The following is a 22,316-nucleotide window of genomic DNA, read 5'->3' on the forward strand; positions in this document are numbered from 1 at the left end:
CACGGAAGTCACGTAAACGGGAAACGGCCGTTATCCGTTTTTTCCATTCTTCATTTAAACACAAAATCGAAAACTGAAAAAACGAATCGTTATCGTTTTTTTCATTTTGGTTTTGGAGACAAATAACGAAGAAAACTGTTGTTTTTTCGTTTTCTTATTTTTGGTTTTATATTGAAAAACGAATGAACGAATGATACACGGATTCGCCCCCCTTTGGGTTCAGTGCTGCTCAAATGAGGTTCACGATGTTCACGATGCTCACAGTTACAGGAGTGAATCTGGAGCCAGGCTTTTTAACGAACAAAATAGAAAAAAAAAACAAAAAAAAAACTTCAGGATCATGTAGAGCGAGTTAATACGAGCATTTTAAGACCAAAATGACGAAGTTCACAGCAGCAGGGACAGAGAGACGAGCCACAAGATCCTAATGTAACTCAATTGGAGCCAAGGTCTGAAGGAGCTAGAAGAGCCTCCTGGAGAACTTCCTGTTTGTCATGACCACTTATATATACGATCTATGCGTAATACAGGAAGTGCTCCACTGTCCGTACACCTTGGATGATTTCAGCTCTGGAATTGAAAATCTGAAGTAAAAGTAAAAGCTGTTATTACCACTATATGACATCACCAGGTGGAATATATGTTTTGTGTAATAATCCTACATCATTGAGAATAATGCAGGGTTACTCAAGCATGTGTGAATGAAACAAAACACAACTCCAGGTCTGTTTTTGAGGAGGTAAAACCATACCAGCTGGTCAAAGCCTGATCTCGTGGTTAGTACTGTATTTTCCACACTATTAGTCGCTCTGGATTATAAGACGCACTGTCAGTAAATGGTCTATTTTCAAACTTTTTTCACAAATAAACCGCACTGGACAAACAAAACACAATAGTTGGATGGGTCAGTGGGGCTTTGTTTGGTGCGTTCACGGTGACTCTCAGCTTTGTTCAGTTGTTCAGAACCGCTGGATTGTCGGCGTGTTCGTAGTGACTCAGTTGTTCAGTTGTGGCTAGAAGTGGCACATTGCACTCGCTTTTTCAGTTCATTCCAGAGTTCTTTAAGAGACATGCAACATCCACTGAACTCAGTTTCAGCTGCTTCCCTCTGGTCAGAGGCTTTTAGTCCCAAGATCTAGAACAAATCGTTTTAAAAGGAGCTTCGTTCCGGCTGCTATCGGACTTATGAATAAATTGTAATCTATTTATCTAAGTTTGTGGGTTTTTAACATATTTAATATTTATTGTGATTTTAGCCAAGCGTGATGGATGAATTTAATTGGTTGTTTATGGAACAAACCATTCTGCACTGGAGCACTGCAACACTTTATTTTGTAATTGTGATTTTATGTGTGTTTTGTGGATGAATGAAATGTGAAATGTGGAACCTGCCTCTCAAATCTGCAAAGCAAATTTACCTACAGGTACGAATAAAGCGACCTAACCTAACCTAACCTAACCTAAACCTTCCGTTCCTCGTCGGCGTGGAGTGACGAGTGTGGCTGTGGGTGTTTTTCGCTGCTCGGTCGCTGTCTGCTCCGTGCATGTTTGCGGCTTTGCAGTTCACTGAAGTCGTGCTGGGACACCCGACTGGATTTGTGTATAGGGCGCTCTGGATTGTAGGGTGCTCAGTAATTTTTTGAAAGGGTTGGAGGCTTAAGAGCTCGTCCAGTAGTGCAGAAAATACGGTAACGTACAATTCCATAACAGTTACCTATAGCAACCATGATGTAAACAAGAGCCAAAACTTGTATAAACTGCACAATAGTTACAAAGAATTAATTCTACAACTCAATTACAACTTTATTACTTTGTTAAATGAAGGTTTAGAGGTCAGAGAAATGCTTTCGTTGTGCGTAAATTGTCTCTGCATTTTGTTGATGACATAGATAGATAGAGAACTCAAGGCTCCTTCCTATATTTCTGTAAGTTTATTCCTCACAAATTCACACTTAAGTAAAGCAAAACTGTGAGAAACATTCACCACAGGTACTATCCCACCAAATCAAGGAATAATAATTAGAAAACCTTAAGAGGAATGAATCAGAATGAAAACGCTGACCTCCCCGTCACCTCAACAACTGTGAAATATGAAGAGCGGAGTGGGCGGGAGTGTGGAGCGCTGTATAAAAGGTTGCAGGTTCAATTACAACGGTGGGAGGGCGATTAGCATTTTAATAATAATATGGTTTGGTCCGTCTTCTTGGCATTTGTTTTCGCTTAAAGGTGCACTGTGCAACTTTTCATGGACTTCCGCTGGGGATGATAATGCTTCGCCTGCATCGGTGCTACACAGTTTGAAAATAAACTCGTATCTGGAGCATTTATTTATGTTTTCGGAGCTAAAAATACCTTGAAAAACATAAGTATTTGTTTTTACGGTGAAAGGGGTCTCTCGCCTCTCAGTGGAGAATGAAGCAATGCAATAACATCTCCATGGAAACAAGCAGGTGGAGGATTCCATGTAGAAAAATTACGCAGAACGCCTGAAATTATTTTTGTTTTGTCATAGTTACAGTCCAGCTCTGTGGAGAGGTGACACCGCTCATAGTAAGAATCCATGTTTTTCCATTTTTATTTAAACAAAAGCTAAATCATTGTAGTTTTTAATGCTTTACTGTGGAAAACTCTAATAAAGTAATATCATCTTCTTGGAGACAAGCAGGTGGTGGACCCGCCATCAGAATTAAAGTTAGTAGTAGTAGTATTAGTAGTATAGTGTACATGGTACCTGTAAGATATGACAAAAATATAGTTCTACCAATTAGAAACAGTAATACAGGATTTTGTTTGTTTTTCTTATACAATATTAACTGGAAAAAAGTTAATCCTAACCCTAACCTCTCAGGCTACGTTCAGACTGCAGGGTTAATGCTCAATTCAGATTTTTTTTTTTTTTGTGAAATCAAATTTTTTGGCGAGCTCGTTCACATTTCCATTTAAATGCGACTTGTATGTGATCTCCAGTGTGAACATTAAACGGCCCAAAAGTGTCCCACATATGCACTGGAGAACACGACGACGTCACACGTAGAGAGTATGCTCAGTTTTTACGGATGTCGCCTGAACATGGACACAGCATTGAGCATCTGGAGATTTTAAAGTTGCTGTTGTACCGGAGCCAGAACATGTACAGTTTATTTGTTTTAAGGAGGAGACTGAGAAGGAGAAGGACAAGGTTTTTGGTCATTTCGTTTTGTGGGACAGTGCAGCAAAGTGTGGTGTGGAGTTGCAGCCAAGAGTGGTGAGATTGCTATGTGCTGGAGTTCATACACAACTTTCGTATGGCGAGAGGAAACACGTATAGGTGGGATGAATGTGACCTGGCCGTTCAGACTGAACGCACGTCAAAAGATCAGATACGTATCAGTTTTAGGAGCACATATCCAAGTGGCCTGAGTCATATTTGAAAAAAATCTGATCTGTGTTGTTCAGAGTGTCATTAAAAGATCAAATACAGGTCACATAGGGGTGAAAAAAATCAGACTTGGGTCACTTCAGGCTGCAGTCTGAATGTAGCCTTATACTCCACAGCTTGAAGGTTCTGGGTTCGATTCTCAGATGGCTCTGGCCTGTGTGGATTTTGCATGTTCTCGCTGTGTCTGAGTGGGTTTCCTCTGCATTCCGGTTTCACATCAACCCAAAACATGGAAAATGGCACAATCCTCCAGCTAAAGTCCTGACCAAAACTAGCAGCAAGATCATGGAGAAGGGTCCTTGGGCGCCACACGCTGCCCACTGCCCCAGCGACTTGGAAGGATGGGTCAAATGCAAAGAACAAATTTCTCTACAGGGACAATAAAGTACCTTTCCTTTCCTGTCTGTTATTGACCAGCAACAGTTTCAGGGTTTGACTTTCTAACTTTCTCTTGGTTAAAACTGTCATTTTGTTGAGTTTGCTGCTGTGATTTTGGGCCATACAAAAACACACTGAACTGAACATGAGTAAACCCAAGCGTTTGTGTAGCTGTAGCTGTGTGTGTACCTGCTGAGAGCCTGGGTTTGGTCCTTGGCGTCTGCATCTCCTGCCTGGCGTGGGGGAGCATGTGGTACCTCTTGGCTTCGTTCACCAGGTCCCTGCAGGCCTCAGACGATTTGATCAGCTCCTCGTTGTCCACCACGTTGAGCAGGTACGAGGGATGGATGAACGGGAGACGCACTACTGCCAACAGCTCCGACAAATACTGCAAAAAAACACACACAAAACAGCAGAGCCCAGTCAGAAAGCAGCGCGCAGATCAGTCAGGCTACGGTAGATTAAGCAGTTTAAGTGGATGTCTGGGGTGGATCAAGTTTGGAAATAGTTTTGGTGGAAACTATAAAACAGTAAAAAGTTTATGGAGTTTTAAAATGTAGCGTATGTACTGCCGTTAAAGGTCCTATATTACATAAAACTGGATTCTGGTAAGATTTCAATTTCACTTCGTGGAAATCATCTGACCTCGCAGCATCAGGATTCGTTCGTTTGATGGTAGGCGAGTATTTTTTTATGTAACCAATCTCTGCTATTTGGTTGTGACGTATGTAATGCACTGGAACATTCAGTGATGTCCAAGTAATTGCCAGCACAACAGCAAACAAAGCAGAGTGAACATGTCTGTCAACAAATCATTATCGTTTCTGCGAGATGCAATAAAAAATGCAATATTTGTATTTGACAAAGGAAGTCCAAAGGAGGAGAGCGTATGCAGTCTGCTATCACAACTCCGGTTCAGCTCTTCAGTGTTTGGCCAGAGTGCTAGTCTACTGTCCAGTGTATTCTGAATCCTGTCCTAGACGCTGGAGAGAAATGAAAATGAGTGGAAACACTAGGTGGCGCCAGTCTGGCTAGCTATAATGCTGTTACCTTCTCAAGAACAGACCTGGAGTTGTGTTTTGTTTCATTCACACATGTTTGAGTAATCCTTTATTATCAGTGTCTAAATCTCCAAATCTCAACATGCTCTGTTCCACCTTGTGATGTCATATAGTGGTGGTTTTCAAGTAAACAGCTACTGCAGAACTGAAGAACCAGCTTGGATGAGCTGCGAAACGTCTTTAACCAAAATAACTTTTGTCCAGTCGACAAACTGAATTTTCTCCTCGCCAAGTAAACAGCTACTTTTACCCCTTAAGGCTGCCACACACTACAGGATTTTTCAGTCTTAAACAATTTTTAAGCATGAGACAAAAATCACACATCAAAGATAGAGATTTTAAATCTCCGATCTCAAAGACTGCAGCAGGATATGTCTGCAGACCACAGGATGTAAAGATGTAAACAAGATAGTGTCAGCTGTTTCTTGTCTAGAGTAAAATGATACTCAGATACATTTTTAATGCACAGGAGGCTGTCAATAAAGTACAGGAAGTAGAATCTTGATCAGTAATCTGCAGCTTCACCTTGATCCGTGTACTGTGTGGATGTAAACAGACACACGAGGCAACAACATTGTAAAAATTTTGCATGACATTGGACCTTTAATGAAACACTTGTTTTTGTCGTTTCCATCTAAATGTTGTATCAATGTCTTTTGATCAATGTAACAGTTGCCCTGACAGTACCTGCCTATCATTTTTTTATTTTTGGACATTCTGTGTAATCATGTAAAGTTATTAAAACTGTCTGTAAAGGTGCACAGTGTAATGTTTTTATAGGAACTATAATTGAATAAATGTAAGGTAGAGCTGTTTAATGTCATGTCATAATGTCAAAAAGTTAGACAGACACACGTGGGGAACTACTCTGGCCTTTTTACTGTTAAAGAACGCTTCAAACTGGATTAACAGAGCTGTTTTGTTGACTGGATGTCATTATTTTCAGAGGACAATTTCTATGGATAATGTGGATGAGATGCTGCATGTTAAATGTACAGTTTTACAAGAGGTGAGGGATCATTATTTTTGCTATTTCCTGAGTTTGTATCATGTGCGTCTGTGTCTGTGGAAACAACATTACAACATAGATTTAAAAAAAATACTGTAATATGCGAGCTTTAAAGGGTTTGATTTGATACATGATACAGATATATTGTATAAACACGTCTAAGGGTCAAAATGAGATCCTTGTGCGCTTTCTGTTTGTAATTATAAAGCTCTCGAGCTTCATTTCAGTTCATTTGGCATAATCTAGGACCTTTAATGTTTTAGGAAAGTAAGGAATAACTTCACTTCTCTTCAATCTGTTTAAAATGAACTAGTTGTGTTTTTCATATTTTTAAGACAGAAAGAAAGAAGAAATAAGGCACAGCGGCTTTAACATTAGCATTTCAATCAGTTATTACTTAAAAAGCCTGATATAAAAGATGCCAAAAGATCTGCAAACACCACACAGGAGTCATCCATCTTGTGTATCTCCCTCTCCTCGGCTCATTGGACACAGTAAGAGACAGCTGGACTTTGAATGAAATTATCAGTCATGTTTATTTATTTATTTTCAATTGAACATAGCTTCACTATAATGTCTTTATACAAATCTAAGAGCGGAAACAAAAGTTAGGAAGGTTCCAAATTTCCAAACTTCACTTTGCCAGATGAGAAATCGGTATGGATGGCTCTAACTTCTTCATACCCTAAATGCTAACTATTGACAATTATCACTTAAATAATACCGTATTTTTTGGACTATAAAGTGCACCAGATTATGAGGTGCAATATCAATAATGTTGAATTCTCTTGTCTATTTTCATACATAAGTCACAATGGATTATAAGGAGCATTAAGCGAAACAAACAGACGGCACTTGAGACTGATCCTTAGTCCAGGCGTCCACGATCCATCGGCAGATCGTGGTGTAATTCACCCGGCGTTGCCTCCCTGTCTTGGTGAATGTGGATTATGAATGTGAATGTGGGTGGATCACTTAAGTTTTTTTTTTTTTATTTCTTACTATGATGACTCAAATATACATTGAGTAATAATGTGTTTAATGCAGCTTTACCACATATGTTTAGTTTTACAGAAACGGAACTTAAAACCACATGGCTCATTTGCATAAACTGTAAGTGTTAAAAACAGTCGCTCCTTGAGCATAGTTTACCAAAGTCGTATGTGAGTGCTGTGTACCACATAAAATCAGTTCAAGGTCAGTAAGCACAGCCAGAATTAATACATAAGGTGCACTGTTGATTTAAAAAAAAATAAAAAAAATTTAAGGATTTTAAGTGCACCTTATAGTCTGAAAAATATGGTATTTATTTAAATACATGCATCAGAGGGACAAAGGGATATATTGTCCAAGGCTGCAGCGTCTTAGGGGCCCAAAATTGCTCCCTCTTCCTATTAATTTATATTAGAGAGGGGCCCATGTGAAGTTTCTTGACCCGGGCCCTCATATTTTTGTCGACAGGCCTGTGTAGTAGTAGTAGTAGTAGTAGTAGTCTATTCTGTGATTTGCAGCACTACAAGAACATAGAATGCAACCCATTTGGATCATGACATGGGTTTAGGCTGAAGTAAAAAAAAAGCCTCACCTTGTTAAACAATGACAGAATTACAAGAAAGAAAGACATATTTTCCGTCTAAATGCTGTATGAAATAAATGATAATGATATTAATTGAAGAGGAAATTGGCTCCTGATTAATATAAAACTGATCCCATGACAATTCCTGGCTATCACCTTCAAGATAGGTGAGAAGTTAAAGAAGTTCAATAATGAAGCGTCATAAAACTTGTAACAGCCCAGTCATTTTGGATGTTCTGTGTAATTATGTAACGTTTCATACTGTTAAAATAGTCTGTAAAGGTGCATTGTGTAACTTTTCTGCAGGCTTAGGGTCCATCAAATGCTTTTCTCCATGGAGATGTTATTGCTTTGTCTTGTTTCACATATGTTTTGCAGTATGGTGATAAACCTTTCTACCCTCCAGGCCGAGTTACCGGTCATATCCGTGGAGAGGCGACCCCGCTCACAGTCAGAATGTCTGTTTTTCTAGGTATTTTTGAGCTATAAAACCAACTGTATTTGAATAAATGTAAGGTAGGACTGTTTAATGTCATACTGTGGAACATTTCAGACAGAGCAATGACATCTCCACAGAAACAAGCAGGTGACGAACCCCTATCCAAAAAGTTACACAGTGCACCTTTAATACGAATTGGCTTCTGATCACCATAAAATAGTGTGATGAAAAGAAAAAAAAAAAGATGCTATAACAAGTCCTGGTTTAAATTTCAAGACAGGCAAGAAAAATTTAAACTAGCTGTAAAAGTCTTAACAGCCCAGTAATGTTTGGATGTTCTATATGTATCCAGATCCATCCCAGATTTTCCCCTACGCCACATGACTTGTCACCACCCTTGTCACCGCCCATCACACCGCCCATTTCACCAATTATCCAATCACACTTCATCAGTCAGAGTATATAAGGTCCCCTGACTTCTCTCCTCAGTTGTGTGGGAGAGAAGCCAGTGCGACACTGTCATGTGTGCTGGGCATTTCAAATTGAAACAATACTGAACTGGCCAGGTGCCCAAACCTGGGTTTAATCGGATGGCGAGCTAGGAACTGTCCTTTGAAAGAACTCTGGTCTGGTAGGAGGCTAACCTACTCTCACCTACTCCAGCTACCTCCACTACTTAACTGTTCAGTCAACTGCACTTAATGGACATCATACCCCCTCATAATAACTAATACTGGACTCTGATGTAGCTTGGACTCTGTTTTTCCACGCTGGGCAAACAGACCGGGTTCTCAAGGACGTTTAATTGATTGAGTTTGCTTCATTTTTGTTTTGCTGCAGCTGATGTATATTTTGTGTTATCTCACTTTTTTCCTGTATAATACACATTACTCATTTTTCAACTAATCCGTTATCTTAACTTAATGCCCCTGCCCTCCTGTAGCCTCACCTAGGATCTTCTGATCATCCAACTCTGCTAATTACACATAGTAGTCATTACACGGTTATTACAATTACAATTATTACACATTTGTTACACATTTATTACCTAGTAATAAGCAAACACTTGTTACATATATGTAATCATGAAGTTAAGTTTCATACTATTAAAATTGTGTTTGTTTCTATGGAGATGTCATTGCTGTGCCTGGAATGTTCCACAGTGTGACATTAAACAGCTCAACTTTACATTTATTCAGTTACAGTTGGTTTTATCACTCAAAAATACCCAGAAAAACAGAAGATAGAAAGGTTTAATACCATACTGTGAAAAATTCCAGTAATATCTTCATGGAGAAAAGAATTTGACAGATCCTCCACCAGAAAAGTTACACAATGCATGTTTAAGTCATTTTAAATCACCTCGATATTGCTTTTTGCAGTGTGTAAAGTTTCACACACTAAAATTCTCACATAAACTCCACTTTGCTCGGTTATGTCCAGATTAATTATGCAGGAGAATCAGAGCTGCTGTACACAAACACTGAGCGGAGCTGACATGCCACAGATCATACACAGTGAACGCGCAAGAGCTGGAGCCGCTCCCAGACTCATTAGATGCTTTTGGACCAAATGCCTTGGAAATAAAATACATGAGGAGTTTCCTGTGGAGTGAGGACATCTTGAAAGAGCTAAAACCAACATGGCTCAGAATCTGTGTGGTGTGTAGACTGCGCTTGAGAAAACTGCAACTTCCACATCCAACCAAACAAAAAAATACAGATTGTGTTCAAGCCTAAAGGTGCATTATGTAACTTTTTCTAGTGGAGGGTTTGTCAAATGCTTTTCTTCATGTAGACGTTATTGCTTTGTCTGGAATGTTTCACGGTATGGCATTTTATCATCACGGAGACCACACCAAAGCAAGTTCCAGGTCAGATCTGAGGAGAGGCGACTCCGCTCACAGTCAGAATGTCTGTTTTTCTAGGTATTTTTGAGCTATAAATCACCTGTAATTGTATAAATGTAAAGTAGAGCAGTAGAGCATTAAATAATGTAGTAATAGTAGTAGCGGCAGTAGCAGCAGTAGTAGTAGTGGAGGTAGTAGTAGGAGGAGTTGTAGTAGCAGTAGCAGTAGTAGCAGCAGCAGTAATTGTAGTAGTTGTAGTATTAGTTGTAGCAGTAACAGTAGCAGTTGCAGTAGTGGTATTAGTAGTAGTAGTAGTAGTAGTAGTAGTAGTAGTAGTAGTAGTAGTAGTAGTAGTAGTAGTAATAGTAGTAGCAGTTGTTGTGGTTCAGTTGCAGTTCTTGTAGTCTTATTACTACTGTTCCTATAAGATTCAACTTGTCTCCTTTAATAGGGGGATTTGGATTTTGACACTTTCACCAAGCATTCACATTAACTTACTTCCAACATGGGCAAAGGACCCTGGAAGTGCTTTGAAGGAGCAGTGTCTCTAGTCTAAGTCCCAATAGGAAAACGCATTAAGAGTACTTCATCTAAGTGTACACAAAACACACAGCTAAGCAAAATTGGGACCAAATGTACATTTACTTAGGCCCCATCTACCCTAGTACATATTCGAGTCATTTTCATTGTGGATGCAGCGTTCGTTCACACTAATCCGATGGAAAACGGCTCCAGAGACGGAACAATCTAGTGCCACCAGCTCCCACGAATTTATCTGAGCACAGATTTGATCCGGCACTGTGTGGATGCCTGAAAACACTGATGTAGGAGCTCTAGTTGCATCATTGTGACTTGTGCCTTCCTGATTCTCTGGGTTCATGACATTGGTCATGTGATGCTATTGTGGAAAACAGTTTAAACAAACCAGAGACAAACGGGAAACAGCGGAGCTACCTGCAGGTAGAATAGACTGTTTTCACTCTTGCCAACTTCCTCAGCTCGAAATCGGCTGCTGGAACTTCAGAAACGGTTTCATGTTACTGTGTGGATCATGTCTGGTTGCAAATTGTTTCAGATAAGGTGATACAGTGATTTGTTTGTTTAGACAAACATCATTGATCTGCAAGGGAATATGTTTGGACACAACTGCTCACACATCACAATAAAATACAAAAATAAAATGTAATAATACATTCTAAATAAGTAGTAAAAAGTAGTAAAAATACCAAGACTAGACCAGAACTAAACCAGAACTAAATCAGGACTAAACTATGCTCAAACCAGGACACATGTGAGCGTACCACAAGTGAGTACCTTGTCCCCATGGTTATTGTCCAAAACTATAGTATTTATTAATGAACATATGTGTGGTTTGTAATGTCAGATACAACAAGATGGTAACAGTGGACTGACATAACATAAAAAAAATAAAATTTAAAATAATAGTCGTACATATCAGTAACTCTTCCATTTAAAACACAATACAGTATGATATGTGTTTAAATGCAGTGGTTCTGTTTACAAGGGCTAACACAGTCTGTGACAAAATGTAAACAAGAATTTGCATATCAGAAGTGTGGAGTCTAATGATCACACCTCCTGCTCGGCAATTACAACACATGTCTCCCCGTTTGGCATTGTGGATACTGCATATATTTCCTTACAATCTATAGGTGTCCAGAGAGGAGAGGATGGGCTGTTTCCATGGCAACTCCATCTATAGCTGGAGCGGTACTGTTTTCCCTTTTGTGTGTGTGAAATGGTGCGGTCCCTGCGCGTGTGTCTCATTTATGTGGACAGTGAATGGTCCTAAACACAGAGGGGAGACACGCGGCGGAGGTTTGTCACGACCTTCACTGAACTTTACGGTTCAAAGGTCAAGCCGAAAGGGGATAGTGACAAAACAGCAGTGACAAACGGCCTACACATGTGACCATCCCACCTGAGGACCAGTGTTGGGAAGGTTACTTTTAAAGCGTATTCCCCTACAGATTACAGATTACATACCCCAAAATGTAGATTGTAACGTAATCCATTAAATTACTTAAAGTGAGTAACGTAATCTGAATACTTTGGATTACTTGATATTGTCTTGCTTTTTAAAAGTACATGAACGTACCAACCACATCCTGAAAATTCTTGTTTGTTCTCTTCAAATTGTCTGTTGAGCCCAAGTCTCCATGAACAGACTTTTGTTTTACTGTAGAGAAGCCAAGAAGACGAGGATCTTAACATAAGATGTTTTGTCTGTTAAGAAAAGAAAAAGCCCAGTCTTTCCTTAAACATATTAAAAATATTATTGATAGAGAAATGATTTTTATATGAAATCACTGCTGTTTTAATTATGTTCACCTACTATTAGTGTCATATTGTTTAGTCCTGGTTTTAGTCCTAATTTAGTCCTAGTTTAGACCTGGTTTAGTCCTGGTTTTAGTCCTGGTTTTAGTTCTAGTTTAGTCCTGGTTTAGTCCTGGTTTTAGTCCTGGTTTTAGTCCTAGTTTAGTCCTGGTTTAGACCTGGTTTTAGTTCTTGTTTAGTCCTGCTTTTAGTCCTAGTTTAGTCCTAGTTTAGTCCTGTTTTAGTCCTGGTTTTAGTCCTGGTTTAGACCTGGTTTAGCCCAAAATGTGAAAACAGGAAAATACCTCTGTGTAATCCATTTATTTCAACAAGTTAACTGTAATCCAATTACCACTCACTGAAACAGTAACTGTAACTGAATACAGTTACTCATAATTTATACTCTGATTACGTAACTCCGGTACAAGTAATCTGCTGAGGACATGTGTACAACCAGAGAATGTAAGAGGAACAACTATGCAGGGTTGTTATTCTAATCTGAAAATGGAACTTTTCTGGTCGAGGGCTCGTCAAACTGTTTTCTCCATGGAGATGTTATTGCTTTGTCTAGAATGTTCCAGAGTAAAGATTAAACTAACTAACTAACTAAATCTATCACAAAGGAGACAAACAGATTACAGCACTACGCTCCATTGGCCACGTTTACATGATGTTTTTTAATTCTGAATTAATTGTTCTGAATTAAATCGTTTGGAATTAAAATATTCTCCTTCGAGTTTACATGGAAATAATAAGTCTGACGTGAGGTTTACATGGAAAACACGTTAAATCGTCTTTATTTAATTCTGTGTATGGGGGTGGGGAAGGTTCTGATTGGACAGAGACACCAACGAATTTACATCGACCGAAAGAAAACACACACTTCAGCTGCTACCGGCTTTTCTGTCATCTCGGAGCCTGTTTACACGAGAACATTTGTGGGTAAAAATGACAAAATATGTTATCAGAAGTGATGGTGATGAAGTTTTTTGGGGCTTAAAAATGCAAAAATCTGAAACTGCCCTCCACAATGGAAAAGTTTCCGTCTCCACTGCCCAAGACGCAAAACTCTGGTCAGATCTGCTCACACTGTGTACATGTTTACGTCACATACATCACCACCTAGTGTCACCACCGAGCCGCCTGGGATGCATAACCAATCCAATTCCACACACTTTTGCGTCGACGTATGCACGCAGATTTCCTCCCAAAAACACTCGTCTAAATGCGGAATAAAAACTGAAGACGAGACACCACTTTTGTGTCTTGTGTTCAGCCCATCACCATATAAACAAGGCCTCGGTTTGTCGTTACGCCACAGACTCAAACACGATCCAAACTTTTTCCGCAGTGGTTCCGATGATAATTGCGCAGCAGCTGGAGAATTCTCTCATCACGCTTTACGTCTGTCGGCTGAGGAGGAGAAGGGAAGAGTGTCGGAGAAGGAGGAAGAAGAAAAACTTGAGTCAACGGCCGCTCTACCTCAGCCCACTCCCGCATCCCGCTCGCAAATCCAAAGAGACGTGGAGGAAAGTCCGAAGCCAGGACTGGTGGAGACAGTCAAAAGAACGACCTAACAAGCATGTGCTGAACCACCGACATTATTATTAAGAAGAATAAACGTTTACATGGTCGAGGAATCAATTAATTTGGCTTTAAAATTTAAATAAACCACCCACTTACTTCGGAATTAAGTTTAATTCCGAATAATCCTTTTTAATCAGGAAGTGTCTTTTCAGAGCGGAATAAATTTTTATTCAGAATTAAATGATTTGTATTTGGAATTAAAGCTCTCGTGTAAGTGCGGCAATTACAATTCAGATCTGTGGAGAGGAATTATTGTATTTTTGAGCAACAGAAACACTCATAATGAATAAATCCAACATTAATAAGTTTAATGGAGCAAAGTAATAACATCTATCTCCAAAGTATGGTTTTAACTTTTTATTTCAGGTTAATCATGCAGGTTACATACTGCCGCTTTAAATTAGGACTTAACAACTAAACTCCACCCATAACAACATTTCAAACAGAGCTGGTAAACTTGTTTTTTATTGACCTAAAAACGTACAGTCTTGACATGTAACTTGGCTTTGTGGCATCAATAGGCGAATTTCATTGTTGACAAAAGCGTGCGTTGCATGCTGGGAATTATTTTGGTCGGCGGGAAGAAACACTAATTCAACATGACGGACGGAGCGAGAAAGCACGTAAAGGGTATTGATCCCGGTTATTTATCCACTCTAACGGCAGAGGACCCAAGACCATTTGACCAGAAATTGGTCATAAGCATCGATGGACGAATCACCCTTTTCAACCCCGACAAAAAGTCGACGAAACCAAATTTCTGGTCAGAATCGCCAACTACCTGGACAAATATTCACTTTGGCGATATCCACAAGTGACTTGGTGGAAACTCCTGGGCCATTCACAGCAGAAAAGATGAAAACCTCCAAGAGTCTCGATGTGTTGTTGAACTTGTTGGAGTCCACAGTTTGTTAGGATCTTCTACGTTTGCTCTGCGGATGTTTGAAAGCCGTTTAATTCACCGTTAGCGGTTCTTTTCACTCAGAATACGAAAAAGACATTTTCCTTCTTCCGTGCTTCTATTTGTGCATCCGATAATGCAGCAGGAATTTACCATTATCGGGGATAAATATGCGAGGTTACGCACTGTGTTTGACCGCTATCGTGTTTCTTGCCTCCGACCAAAATATTTCCCAGCATGCAACGCGGGCTTTTAATAACAATGACGTCAGCTGAAACTCACCTATAGCTGTCTACGCAGAAAAACTTTATATTATATTGGATTATAATTCTGATTTAAAACGTCCAGAGTGTAAAAAAGGATATCCACATGTGTCGTACATTATAACTATATATAGACTCAAGCATAACCCGTCTTCTTTAATCTCACACTTCTTCACTGTCATTCCCATAAGATCTATATGTTCTGCTGCATGTGCTGTGTGTGAATGAGGTCCAGCAGTGTCCTGTCTGACCTGGAGCTAAATTAAACTTATATGGGCCAGTTCTATGCAGGTGGTGCCCTGGAGGTCGCGGGGAGAGGGAGGCCTGGAGCACTGGGCTGTGTGCGTGTGATGGGGTCAGGTCTGAAAATGCAGGTGGATCAGAGACACGACCAAGCACTTCAGTCCTGCATTAGGCTGGGTGGACACTTTTCTATCGAGGACATATGTACAAGGGGAAGTTCAATGTTAGTGTATTATTGTTTTGGAGAATGTTAGAAGATCAGTGAACCAGTCCAGTGTGTAACAATGTCAAATAAATGCTAAAATAATCAATAATTCTCAAATAGAAAAGTTCCAAATAAGTCTGTGTAATAAATAATGTGCTTTCCTCATTTGGATGATTTCAGCCCTGGAACTGCCATCTTTGTATTTAAAGGAGCAACTTTTTTGGGTTATGGACGCTACCTACTCTGGAAACACTTTAAACATATCCATTTAGCATTTATACATTAAGGTGTTTCTGTTGCTCAAAAATTCAATAATTCTCTTTGTGAAATAGGAGACTCTCCACAGATCTGACCTGTAATGTAAATGGTTACATACAGTACTTTTTCACCTTCAAAGCACTTTACATCAAGGAACCACTCACCCATCCACACACCAGTGTACACAGACAGTCAAATGCATTCATCTGTGGGAGATGAAATCACACTGTGGGTCATTGAATCTGATCGTTCAACCAATCAGGTTTATGTTGAGAGCAGGATTCAAACCGCCAACCTTTAGATCAGTGGCCAAACACTCAATTCAGCTACTGTTGCCCAGAATGCAGCCTATGGTTATCGGTTTAGTCTCTACCTTGAAAAATTCTAGATCAGGGGTCTCCAACCTTAATCCTCTGATGAGCTACCTTTATAAAACGAAAATGAAAGAGCAATGCTCATTTGCAAGAAATTGATATGAATATAAGAACGAGGGCGAGCCTTTGACTACAGTTAGACACATATAAAATATAAACCACTCTTCATTTATTAGTGCACAAAGTTGGACCACAAAATGATACACATACAATGGTAATAGGCGTGTAATTAACCAAATTGTAGTAATTCAGCCCAGTGGTAATTTTAAAATCCTTTGGAGAGCTACTGGTAGCTCCTGAGTTACAGGTTGGAGACTCTTGTTCAAGACAAAGCAATAATATTTCCATGAAGACAAGCAGGTGACGGACCCTCCAGCAGAAAGTTGTGCAATGCACTTTTAAGTGTTCAAATAAAACTTAATATCTTTCTCTAAAACCCAGAAAACAATACTGGCCTATACTGGTAGCCACCATTACACTCAAAGTGCAAATGTATACTGTAGTTCTATCTCGAATCATTTGACACTAAAACAGTCCACACCTTTTCCAATGCTCATCACAAAAGCTTTTAAATCAAGCACATCTAATTTCTTCATAGAACTAGAATAAAATCTTGAACCCAGGATGGCGTTGTATTGTTTTCAGTGGTCTGTGCTCATTGGATAGAGTGACCAGATTTTCAAAATTCAAAACTTGGACACACCAGGGTTGGGATGGTTGTTATAAATAAAATTATGAAGAGTGTGTTACATTGTCCATTCTGGACTCAGTGTATTAGTATATTCGGAGGAATTTCTGTCGATATATTTTCTGCCTTATGGTCAAGCATGAATTTTCTGTATTTTAGCTAAACAAATATAAAATACTGTATATAAAATTCCTTTTTATTGTTGCTGGATATCAAATTGACATTGGTCAAAGATAGAGACACCTGGGACATTTCTTGGACAAAACTGACACAAATCACTGGTTTTGGATAAATCTGCTGGAACAAGGGACACAGCAAACAAAACCGGGACTGTCCCGGGGAAATAAGGGCATCTGGTCACCCTATCACTGGCGCGTGGACCCAAAAATAATTTCCTCTTCTACATTACCGAGCTCCTCCCACCTATATGACACCTGTGACGTGCATGGTATGGAGCCTTACAAAGATCACACAAAGATCACTTTTAGGAGCTTGGAGGATTTAAAAAAAAAAAAAAAATGTAAACGTTTATGTTGTGAAAATAGAAAAGGAATCCCTACAGGAAAAAAAAAAAAAAAAAAGCATTGTGCTCTTTGGGAGAATTCTTTCTGGGCCCAAGCTTCCACCGGAGCTGCAGAAACCTGGAGCGTCCACTAGTCGGTCTGGAGCCGGGACAGAAGGGGAAAGCCTTATCCAGTATTTATTATAGATCCATGAATTTCATGTACCAACTTGCAATAGCCGTTCTTCCCTCTGGCTCATCTCCACTTTGCTAACGAGCCTTGTTAGGATTTAGCTGGGCCTATAGTCTCCCAATCATCACATACACCGGGATCCCTGCTGCAGCGCCATGAATACAAGCCTGTTTAACTTTTCTAACTCCGATTACATACAGAAAATGGGCTAACAAATACAACTCCACGCCATCTGTAAATGCTAGCTAGTCACTATCCTACATCTGCTATGGCCTCTATTCTGTTGCCAAAGAGCTCTAAATCGGCAGTAAAACTCCGCTCATTGAGACAGCATCTGGTCCCTGCAAAAAGGTAAGAGCGCAGCCACATAAATATGCAGAGAAAAACAGATGCACGAGAGACGGGAGGACTTCACTGCACAATAAAGACCTCCGTGGAACCAGTGAAGAGTTTAGAGCCAAACTGACGCCGGTTCGACTCCATAAATCTCTCAAGGATTTGCCCCGGAGTTTAGTGACTTTAAATGATGCTTTTATTGTAGCTTTGTTTTTTTATGATGTGTGTAGAAGTCCACTTGCCCCGGTCACACTTATAAAAGAGATCTCGATGGGCTTTTTACAGGCTTAAATACAAATTCAAAATGATTCCTTCGATGACAAATATTTGACACAGTTTAGCTCAACACTAGAAGTAAAAGTACGACTAAATGCTTCTCACTGTTACTGCTGTTGCTGCTACTTATACTGCCACTACTGCCACTGCTACTACTGCCACTACCATTACCACCACCACTACTACTATTGCTATTCCTTACATAACAAATATTTGACACAATCTCTAGTAGTACATATAGTTGCATGATAAAAAGTCATTTTGAGGAAGTAAAAGCACTGATAAATGCTTTTTACTACTGCTACTACTACAACTACTACACCTGCTGCTACTATTACAACTACTACAACTACTGCAACTGCTACCACCACTATTACTGGTACTACTACTACGGCTACTACAACTGTGGCTGCTGCTAGTACTACTACTACACCTACTACTTCTGCTACTGCTCTTACTACTCTACTACTACTCCTACTGCTGCTGCTGCTACTACTGCTTATACTGCTACTATTACTTCTCCTAGTCCTACTACTACTACTGCTACTACCTCTACTGCAACTGTTACTATTACTGCTGCTGCAGTAGCTGCTCTTACTACTACTACTACTACTACTGCTGCTGCTGCTGCTACTACTACTACTACTACTACTAGTACTACTACTACTACTACTACAGCTACTACTGCTACTAGTACTACTACTCCTAGTCCTACTACTCCTAGTCCTACTACTACTACTATTCCTACTACTGCTACTATTGCTGCTACTACTATTACTACTACTGCGACTGCTACTACTACTACTACTAGTACTACTACTATTACTGCTACTACTACTGCTACTACTAGTACTACTATTACTGCTACTACTACCGCTACTACTAGTACTATTTCCACTACTACTGCTACTACTACTGCTACTACTAGTACTATTTCCACTACTACTGCTACTACTACTGCTACTACTAGTACTATTTCCACTACTACTGCTACTACTGCCACTACTACTGCTACTGCTACTACTACTACTACTTGATGGTAAAAGGTCACATTTACATACTGTAGCACTTTTCTACCTCTAGTCGACACTCACAGTACTGAACATTAAAGGTGCATTGTGTAACTTTTCTGTTACAGACTTCTACTTGATTCAGTCCACTACTACGGTCATTAAACAGTGACCACTAGGCATACAAACAAATACTACAACAACTACCTTCTGATATCTATGGTTACTGTACTTATTCTGTCACTAAAAGTACCGTTCAAATTCAAATACAGCTTTCTTTCTTTTAAACATCGTGCACCTTTAACTAATAAAATGATTTAATAAGCTAAAGTTCTAAAAAAAAAGTTTGGTTCGATTGCTGCCCAATGAAACTCTTTTTGACAATCCCGCAGAAGTCTGAAGACCTATAACCACCGAAGCTCCCCTTGGGGATTAATAAAGTTGAATTGAATCACCACTGGACCTTGAACGCTCCGTCTGATTATGCCACAAACAATAAGAGATCATTCCAGCCTTCACGATTACAACCTCCTCTCCTCCAGTTTGCGGAATATTTCTCCAGACTAATTCAAAGTAAGTTACCATGGCCGCCGCGTTGTTCTCCACCTCCATCCCTGCTCCTCTGTGCTTTTCCTCCCACACATGAATACATACCACATGGAGATGAGCTAACACACATGCTACACTAATATTCAAATCCAAAGCGTCTGACAGCGGGCATATTAAAACGGCAAGTGTGGCAGCCATTCAAATCATTGGTGTTTACAAGTGATAGCTGTGTTTCCGTCGACAACAGAATAAAACAGGAGCTACAGGGCAACCTTGACGCTTACCTGCCTATGTTTAATTCATGGAGTGTATCAAGCTCCAGTCAAATGAAGCTCAATTTGAAGCCAGTTCCATGTTAGGTGTAGGAATTTATTTACGGACAAAGTAGCCAGGATTGGTTAATACGAACAGTTTAAGACCAAAATGACGAGACTCACTGCAGCAGTTACAGAGAGAGAAGCTCTATTTACGCATACATCACAAACCAAGAAGACATTTGGAAACATACGATTACAACTTCCCACGCCCATTTTCTTCTGCTTCTCCATGTCATTGCAGTGTTCTGTTATGTTCAGCGAATTAATAATGTTTAGGTGTTTCCTGCGACTTATACTCCGGTGCGACTTATATATAAAAAATTTCAGACTGACAGCTGCGAGAGGCTCTAGTCTTGTGTGTCAGTATCTAGTACTACTATTGCTCCTGTACCACTGTCACTTCGCACTCTACTGTGCATGCCTCCTGTAGAAAAAGCCACTGTCTTGCTGCAAATAGTGAAATATTCAAAACGGTAATCGAGCAGCAGAAAGAAAGTTTGGAGTGAGCGAGAAACTTGTGAGGGACTAGCGGAAAGCAGGGACGGAGAACAGAGCTTCACGAGGAGCGGGAGGATGCACCATGAAACTTTCCTGAAGTCAATGGATGAATCGACAAAACCTGAACTTCAGTGACACCGAAACCATCCTGTCGGGATTCAGAAAGGCCCGAATAATTCTAACTGGAACTGATGCTGAGTCTGACGACAGCGACACAGAAGAGGAAGCGGCGCTCTGTTTATCTCATGTATCAGATTCAGACTCAAAAACTTTATTGATACCATAGGAAAATTCCCATAGGGCAGCATCTCAGAGCAGTTCTCACTTCTCACACACACACACACTCACACACACACACACACACACACAAACACAAACAGTGTGTCAGTCCATTACAGTCCACCAGTAGAACTCAGTGACAATCTACAAATTACAGTTTTGTATCTATGGTTTATCTCTGTGCAGAAGTGACACAGAGGACGAAGAATTCAATGGATTTAGTGATTTGGAGTGAGGTCGTGAGTTTGGTAAACTTATGTTCTCTTGTTTATGCTATAATTATCTGAATAACTGTTAATATTTTACGTTCACATATTAACGCCTATTCAGCCTGCTGTTCTCTATTTTATTGTTATTACTATAACTTGCCTTTCAAGATAAAATATCGGTTCCTGGTCTCTGATTTTATAAAATACATTATCCCAAAAAGTGCGACTTATAGTCCAGTGCAACTTATATGTTTTTTTCTTCTTCATTATGCATTTTTTGGCTGATGTGACTTAGGCTACGTTCAGACTGCAGGGCTTAACGCTCAATTCCGATTTTTTTGTAAAATCCAATGTTTTTGCGAGGTCGTTCACATTTCCAATTAAATGCGACTTGTATGTGATCTCCACTGTGAACGTTAAATGGCCCAAAAGTGTCACACATGTGCACTGGAGACACGACGACGTCAACCGCAGCGAGCGTGCTCTGTGTTTACGGAAATTGTCCAAACATGGACGCGAGCATTGAGCACCTGGAGATTTTAAAGTTCCTCTCGTACCAGAGCCAGAACATGAACAACTTACTTATTTTAAGGAGGAGATTGAGAAGGAGAAGGACGAGGTTTTTGGTTGTTTTGTGGGGCAGCGGCAGCGACGTCCGTTGAAAGGAACATGTGGATGTGGAGATGTGAGTGGTGATGTGCTTCTCTTCAGTCACACGGAGTTTATTAACAATTTTCGCCTACTTCAGCGCAGAATAGTGACGTTTGTGGCTTGTTGATAACGTGTAGGTGGATGAATGCACTTTGACTGTTCAGACTGAAGTCGCATGTCAAAAGATCAGATATGTATCGGTTCTAGGAGCACATATCCAAGTGTCCTGGGTCACATTTGAAAAAATCTGATCTGTTCGTTCAGACTGTCATTAAAAGATCAGATACAGGTCACATAGGGGCCAAAAAATCGGATTTGGGTCACTTCAGGCTGCAGTCTGAACACAGCCTTATACTCCAGAGCAACTTATAGTCCGGAAAATATGGTACTTTTAATATCTCAATAGAAAACTGTCAGAAACTTCACCAGATAAAAATACCTAAAAGTAGCACACAAAAAAGCACTCAAATGAAAATATTAGCATAAATTTCTGCTGAGATCACACACGCACACATACATACACATACATTTGCATACATTTTTGTAGCTATAGTCGTATGGCTGCCTGAGTGACTGACGTGCTTTCAGACTAATTGAGTAGTGGGCCTCTTAAAAGTCACTTAGCGCTGATTAAAGATGGAGGAGGAGAGGGGGGCACTACCTGTTTGTTCTGTGAAGACCTTTTAGCAAAAATACTCTTAACTTCACATATTCTGATTAGAGGCACTTATATTTAATTTCACAGCACAAGTGCAGGACCTGTCTAGACATATGGAACTTTAAACATCACGCTACTATAAAGAGACAGCACTCAAATAATCCTCTTCCTCTTATTCCTCTTGATTTTTTTTATTTATTTGTTACCAATATATACATTTCTATTATGTCATAAAAAAATAATTAGAGGTCC

The 22,316-nt window shown here is 39.8% G+C and overlaps 1 protein-coding gene across 1 annotated transcript in view; it reads right to left on the reverse strand.

Moving 5' to 3' along the window:
- Positions 1 to 22,316, reverse strand: part of LOC110154500 (kelch-like protein 29) — a 798,906-nt gene that overhangs the window by 238,319 nt on the left and 538,271 nt on the right. Inside the window, exon 13 of the mRNA XM_055149662.1 lies at positions 3,986 to 4,184. Coding sequence (XP_055005637.1) covers positions 3,986 to 4,184 — 199 coding nt within the window. The remainder of the gene's footprint in view (positions 1 to 3,985; positions 4,185 to 22,316) is intronic.

Source organism: Boleophthalmus pectinirostris, unplaced genomic scaffold, assembly GCF_026225935.1.
Source record: "Boleophthalmus pectinirostris isolate CB_2022bp ecotype Guang Dong unplaced genomic scaffold, ASM2622593v1 HiC_scaffold_13, whole genome shotgun sequence".
Taxonomy (NCBI): Eukaryota; Metazoa; Chordata; class Actinopteri; order Gobiiformes; family Gobiidae; genus Boleophthalmus; species Boleophthalmus pectinirostris.